General features: G+C 37.4%; 1 protein-coding gene across 1 annotated transcript; it reads left to right on the top strand.

The window, feature by feature from the left end:
* The first annotated feature begins 1262 nt into the window (after nt 1-1262).
* tbx6 (T-box transcription factor 6) lies at nt 1263-7584 on the top strand. The gene is made up of 8 exons (XM_015046955.1): nt 1263-1304; nt 2645-2943; nt 3758-4025; nt 4771-4914; nt 5627-5697; nt 5779-5837; nt 5930-6176; nt 6700-7584. Exons 1-8 carry the CDS (start codon nt 1263-1265, stop codon nt 7418-7420), a joined length of 1851 nt encoding a protein of 616 aa, XP_014902441.1. The 3' UTR covers nt 7421-7584.
* The last annotated feature ends 101 nt before the right edge of the window (nt 7585-7685 follow it).

Below are 7685 nucleotides of genomic sequence, written 5' to 3'. Positions count from 1 at the left end.
ACAAAATCAGGCAAAAGAAATTTCCCAAATCAGTTTCTTTCAATGTGAAACTTTAACAGAAACTGCAGGTGTGTGTCTGAGCCTGGTGGTTAAAACATGTTTGTTTTTCATTCAGTAGGAAGAAAATCCAGAAATTTTACTGAAGTAAGAGTAGAAATACTTCCTAATAAAATCCCTCAAGTAAGAGTAAAAAGTACAACAAAGTAAAAGTACTCCTAAAAGTATTTTTTTTTAAAGTTTCTCAAGTAAATTTAAATTAGTAAACTTAATGAGATATTATTAAACTCTGGATATTGTGCACTAAAATTACAATTCAAACCAAGTTTTGGATGTTAGCTGACCTGCAGAAATAATAAATAACTTAAATAAAATGTCCTTTATGGCTGAAAGAGCTGAAAAACAAAATCAAAAGCAAAATAGAAAAACAAAAACTGTGGCATCAATCAGTCTTTAAAGGAACACCAGAGAACGCAATCAATCCAAATTATTCCAAAAGCTCACTGATAATTCACCCTGGAGGTAAAAAAAAACTGCCCCAGTTAAGGTCAGAGGTCATGATTTAACAATAAAAAATCACCTGATTTGAGGCTATTTTGCTTCCTTCAACTTACTTTCATTGATTAAATCTTAAATTTTCCTCTGTTGCTTCGACTCTGCAGCAGGACAATAAACCAGAGGAGAAGAGGAAGCCTTAAAGTGGCCTAGTCAAACTCTGGACTGAAATCTGTCTTGGATATTGTAGATATTTTATCTGCTGAATTCAAGCATTTCTCCAAAGGAAACTGGGCCAATCTTAAATTAACAGATAGATGGTGCCAAACTCAGATTTAAAGTAAGTTTTCTAAAAATGCTTTTAAAACTGATGACATCATCCAACTACACTGCAAAAACAGAAAATCTCACCAACTATTTTTGATTTGTTTCTAGTGCAAATATGTTAGTAAACTTGAAATGACAAAACTAACTAAAAAGTAACTTTTCAGCAAGTTATAGAAGCTAAGCCTATAATTCCTTAATATTGATGAAAAAGTACAAATAAGTGAAATCAATATTCACAAATTATTTATGTAGAACAAGCTCCCATATATTGCTGAAAAGTTACTTGTAAGTTAGTTTTGTCTCATTTCATATGTACTAACATATTTGCACTAGAAACTAGACAGAAATACTTGGTAATATTTTATGTTTTTGCTGCGTAAATGAAGAGCACACCTGTCATTTTGTTTGACTTAAGAAAACTCAAGATTTTTCCAGTCAAATCCATGACGACCATTAATGTTTACGTTTTCCGAGCAGAGGCAGAAGTAAAGTTTAGAGCACAGGGAGGAGAAATGAGGAGCGAAGTGAAAATAGGACCATTTGGCCGAAGGTGTGAAGTCAGACACACCTATTTAACCGAACCGGCCGGAGCAGAGAGCTCTTACAGCGAAGGACGGCGACAGAAACACAGACCGGCGACAAGCAAGAAGCTAAATTAACAACTCTGAAACTTATTTTAGAGGAAAAAGGGAAAAGCCAGGTGAAGAAGTGAGTTTCTGTGCAGTAAATGAGGAGGACAGGTGAGACAAAAGGACAAGGAGAATGCTGAATGTGGAGATGTACCCGGGTCTGACTCAACGGATGGGAGACTGCTTCTACAGAGGTGAGAGGCCTGGACGCATGAAAACCTGTTCACACTGCAAAAACACAAAATATTACCAGGAATTTATGTCTAGTTGCTAATGCAAATGTTTTGGTTCACTTAAAATAAGACAAAACTAACTTACAAGATATAAGAGCTTGTTTTACGTAAATAACTCTTTAATATTGATGAATAACTACTAGTTCTGCTCACAGATTATTTCACTTATAACAATACATTTTTTTCTACATTGTAAGTGTAAAACGATTTAAAAACAATAAGACAAAACAGCAGCATAAAACGTCCTATGTAACATGAAGCCTAAAATTAAAACAACGAACTATGAAGGGAGTTTCTCTGGCAGGTTATTTTACTTAAAACATGGGAAAAAGTTATTGTTATAACTGAAATAATCTGCCAGTGGGTTGCTAGGTAAAGGCTGGGGTTGCTAGGTAACGGCTGGGGTTGCTAGGTAACGGCGCCAGTGGAACTTGAACTTTTTTATCAATATTAAGGAATTATTGGCTTGAAACAAGCTGCTGCATCTCACCGAGAAGCTACTTGTAAGTTAGTTGTGTCTTATTTCAAGTGTACCAAGATATTTCCACTAGAAACTAGACAAAAAATATGTGGTAATATTTTGTGTTTTTGCATATTCTCTATTTTTTCACATCTCAGAGTGCAGAAATGTTTATCACACCTTAAATAAGAGAAAACTAACTAACTAACTTACGAGTAATTTTCCAGCAAGATATAGAAACTTGTTTTAATGCAATAATTCCTTAATATTGATGAAAAAGTTCAAGTTTTTCATCAATTTTCAAGAATTATTGACTTACAACAATTACTTACTTTAAAGTTACTTACACATTAGTTTTGTATTATTTCAGTTGTACTATAACCTGAACGATAAAATAGAAGAAAAATACTTTGTGAGATATTGCAGTGTTAGCATCTCTTCAAAAGGGGAAAGATAAAAGAACATGACATTCATGCAAGTCAGGTAAGTTCTTCTAAATTCAGAAAAATGACACAAATGGAGCAAAAATTAAAACATTTAGAAGAACTGAGAAGCTGGAAGACGAGTCGTTTACCTTGTACCCTCTCACTGAAACTGACGAGTTTTGTTTTGCAGACAGGGAAGCTCCTGCACGTTTACCTCTGCTTCCTCCCGTTTGCGACGCGGCGCCGAGGCTTCTGGGCGCCGGGGAGTCGTCCTCCAAACCCCAAAAGGACGAGGTGAGGATGGACCTGGAGAACTCGCCGTTATGGAAGCAGTTCAGCTCAGTGGGAACCGAGATGATCATCACCAAGAAGGGCAGGTCGGCACCTCTGCACACAACCATAAATGACACGTCTAAACACCAAAACAACACCGTTTTAAAGGACTTTATGTTCTCAAACAAACTTCTGAGGCCTTCACAGGTCAGTAAATTGCAACATCTAGTTACTAGTTAAGAGTAACAATGTAAAGAGCTGCTTGTGCTCTCAGTCCAACTTAATAAAACCTACAACTTTTTAGGAAATTTGTCTTTTTTTTAAAGAATTTTAATTTTGAGTTTTAGGTTTTGAAATAAAGAAAAATGAAGAACGATCTATTACATGTCATATGTGTAAGTGACACAAAAAAAGCAGGTAGTTTATATATATATATAAATAACATAGCATGTTATATAACTGATACACTCCAAAAACACATAATCTTACCAAGCATTTTAGTCTAGCGCAACTAAATACTTTACGAATAACAACTGAGCAAGACACTCATTGCCTTACAGAAGTATAAATCTTACAAAGTATTTTGGTTTAGTTTCTAGTGGAAATATTTTAAACATTTCACATGAGACCAAACTAACTTAGAAGTAATTTTTCATCAGATGTAGAAGATTTTTTAAAGTTAATTCCTTAATATAGATTAAAATTTTTACCAGTTCTACTTGCAAATTATTTCATTTTTCCTATAAGTGAAATAATGTCAGTGAAACTAAGTACATTTTCATCAATACTAAGGAATTAACTTTTAACTCATATTGTGTTGAAAAGTTGTTTCTGACTAATTTTGTCTTAAAGTCTAGTAAGATATTTACTCTTCAAACTAGACACCAAACATTTTTCTTTTATTTCTCCGTTTTGCAGGCGGATGTTCCCGGGCCTGAGACTGAAACTGTCGGGTCTGAACCCGTCTCTCCGCTACATCCTCCTGCTGGACGTCGTCCCGGCCGATAATTCCCGCTACCGCTTCCAAGGCGGCGGCTGGCAGGCCGTCGGTGGGGCAGAGGCCAGACTGCCCGACCGCGTCTTCATCCACCCGGACTCGCCCGCCACCGGGGCCCACTGGCAGAGCCGCACCATCTCCTTCCACTACGCCAAGCTCACCAACAACACCCTGGACACACAGGGACATGTGAGTGCAGGCAGCGCTATGGGGGCAAAGCACGACGGCGTGCTGGGGCCGCTGTAAACAGAGAAAAAGAAAGAGGAGTAGGACATTCCTGCCAAGAAACACAGAATCTTTTAGATTAATCTAAGAAACTTTCCAGAAACAAACAAGGACATTTCTGAGCTCAAAAAGTCAATAATTTGCAAGATAAAAACTCTAATTGATATATTTTTTAAAATAGTTTCAAATGTAAAAGAAATGTTTTACTTTTGTTGGCAAGATTCAAAGGTTGAAAAGATTCGACTTGAAGAATTACAAAATTTCAGAAATTAATCTCAGAATTTGAGTTTTTTTCTAGCAAATTCTTGACTTAGAACTAAGAAATTTCCTTGTTTTCTAGCAAATTTTCAACTTTTAGGGCACAGAGATTAAATTTTTTTCTAGCAAATTCTGATATTAATCTAAAAACGCCTGAGTTTTTCTCCAGCAAATTTTTTGACTTTTTACACTCAGAAATTTTCTTGTTTTTGCTAGAAAATTTCTTGGATTGATCTCAAATTTTGTTCTTTTTAAGCAAATTCTCAACATTTCAAATGCAGAAATGTTCTTGTTTTTTCTACAAAATTTGAGATTCATCTCAAAATTTTTTTGTTTTTTGGCGGAAATTTATAATTTTTTCTGTCTACAATGGCCCCAATACTTTGTCATAGCAACATGCTTCATTAGATTTTGATGTTTTTAGTGAATCTTCTTTTGGTTTTGCTTCAAGATAATCCTGCACTCGCTGCACCGCTACCAGCCCAGAGTCCATGTGATCGAAGCCAGAGACATGTTACGGTGGGGCGGAGGACAGCACAGCTTCGTTTTCCCAGAGACCCAGTTTATCACAGTCACAGCTTACCAGAACAACAAGGTACGGCTTTATTTTTATTAAACTTGATAATAGAGTATAATACAAGGCTGAAAACAAATGCATTCCACACTTCTCAGATTTTTTTTTATTGCAAAAACTTTGAAATCCGTCTATTATTTCCTTTGCTCGTCACAGTAGCTGTGTTTTCATTACAAATGTACGCAACACTTTGTTACTATTGCGCTAATGTAGAAAGAATACAATTTCACAATTTTGATGTTTCCAACAAGTAAACTCAACTAAAATCACAGGTGAGTCATTAAAAAACATGCAGCGCCACGATCCTCCTACCACTTCCTGTCGTCGTCTTCTTCCTGGTTTGCTCCAGTGGCAATTATCAGTTGTTAATCATGTGACTCTAGTGATGGAAGAAAAAAAAAAAGTTTCCATTCAGTTTAGCAAAAATAAACCGATTTTGATATGACCAAAACAAATCACCTCATCCTAGTACTAAAACTTATCAAAAAACTATTTTTTTTAACTTGGTGTGTTTCCATTAATCAAATTTATTTTCAAAATGTCTAATTGTGTGATTATATTGCCAATGTAAAAGCAGATACTGATGCATTTTGTTGGTCAGTTACAGAAATCCCAGTGAAATCCATTAAAGTTTATGAATTTATTTTGACAAAATGTAAAAAAAGATCAATACTTTTGCAAGGAACTTCAGAGTTTCTGTGGAAAGGAGTCAAAATAATAACTTTGTTTACAGATCACAGAGCTGAAGATCAACTCCAACCCTTTTGCTAAAGGCTTTCGAGAGGATGGCATGAACAGCAAAAAGTAACCAGCAACTAAATTCCCTTCAAAATTAAAAACTTGATTGTAAATTATCTAAACTTCACTTTTTTCCTTCTTCTGCAGGCAAAGAGACGCAAGACAGAAACGCAAGATGGTCGTGCTAACGGAGACTCTGGATATTGGTGAGAGAAATGACAGGAACTATCATTTTAATTCAGTTTTTGGTGTGGAATAAACATGGATGATTGTATTTTTGCTCCCATTTTCCGTGAAGTGAACTGTGATCCCTGTGAAGCTGCTGAATCTGCGGCCTCCAGCTCCGACCTGCAGACTCTGGCGCTGGCCTCTCTCCCTCAGCTGCCTGACTCTTCCTGCGGGTTCAGACCCGAGGAAGCGTCCTATCCTGTCCCAGAGCCCGCACTGGATCTGGCCCAGACCTTCATGACCTCCCAGATGTCAGACATCAGCGTAACACTGCAGGAAACGCAGGAAAACGAAGCGGTGCACAATATGATTGAAAGGTGAGGAAATATGTTGGTTATCTGTGGAACAATATTTGTAGAATCATGCAGATTTGTTAAAAATAAGCTTTTTTTATATTGGTTTAAAACATTCAAGAAAAGAAATGTCACCACTTTACTAACTGATTAAATGGATATGGAAAGATGAGATGGCGTATTAAGGCCATTGTAAACAAAAAAAGGGAGTACAGTTTCACCCTAAAAAAACTCAGAAATTTTCAAGAAAAAAAAATTTAAATTTCTGAGTTGAAAAGTAAAATAATTGCTAGAGAAAACCCACAATTTGAGATCTCAAAACATTTCTAGAAGAAAACTTGGAAATTGCTGAGATCCAAAAGTCAAGTTTGACAGAAAAAAATCTCAAATTTTATCATTTATATCTGAGTTTTAAAAGGTGAAAGTTCTGTTAAAACTCATAAAATGTAAAGTTTTTCTTAGAGATTTTCTGTTTTTCGCATGGCCATAAAACGCAGTTATAGAAAGACGTAAATAGTGCATAAACTGTTTATTTTCTCCTTCACAGCTCGGACGTCATGGCTGAAGCGACCTTTGAGCCTAGCTTCTCTGCTCCTCCATCCCATCCTCACCCATCCTTCCCTCCGGTGGATTACTCTTCCAGCTCCTTCAGCTTCCCCACACCTCCACCTTCAGACTCCTCTTCCTCCCCCGCTAATGGCGCCTTCATCCCGGAAACAATCAGCCCCCACACTCCAGCTGATTTCACCTGTCCGTCAAATCCACAAACATCTCCTCCCTCTCAGGTGCAGCAGGGAGAACCGGATGCTAATGCAAGTAATGGACGTTTAGTTCACACTTCGGCGGCTTTCATTTATCCAAATATCCTCCCTACGAATGCAGAACCTGAATATTCTTTAGCTACTTTACCTGCTAATGGTTCCTGCAACACTTTTGCGTTGCCGTCGCTTCCCCAACAAATTAAAACTCTCTCATTTCCAAACGTAAGTGCAAGCGCTGCTTTGAATTTCCCTAACTTGACCCACCAAGCTCAGTTCGCGAGTGCCCCCTGTCGTCCGGAGGTGGTACTGCACCGCCAGGCTTTTATTCCTCAGCCGACCTCCACGCCTCCGCCAGCTCTTTACCCCGCCTTCCCATCATACCCTCTCCGCCTGCATCAGGACCCCCACTCCGCCCTCTCCGCACCCTTCAGGCATCTTTACAGACAGCACCAGCAGAGCCACCCTCACTCCCAGGGGTCCTACATCAGCACAAGAGCAGTGTTTTAAATTAATGTTTGGTTTCAAGGCGCTTTAAGGGAATTTAGCAATATATGGACTAGAAGTAGCAGTCATGAACTTTGTATGAGAGCCAAACTGTTCAGCTGATTGATATTGGTGATAATAATGATGATTTGCATATACTTTGAAGTACAGCTTGGTGTGATGGTGTATTAGAGCCATTGCAGATAGAAAAAAGGAGTAAATTCCAGAAATTTTCTAGAAAAAACAAGAACATTTCTGAGTTTGAAAAGTCAAACATCGGCAAAAAAAA

This window comes from Poecilia latipinna, unplaced genomic scaffold (assembly GCF_001443285.1).
Source record: "Poecilia latipinna isolate Pla-1442-1.1 unplaced genomic scaffold, P_latipinna-1.0 Scaffold801, whole genome shotgun sequence".
NCBI lineage: Eukaryota > Metazoa > Chordata > Actinopteri > Cyprinodontiformes > Poeciliidae > Poecilia > Poecilia latipinna.
This window is presented reverse-complemented; position numbering and strand designations above follow the sequence as displayed.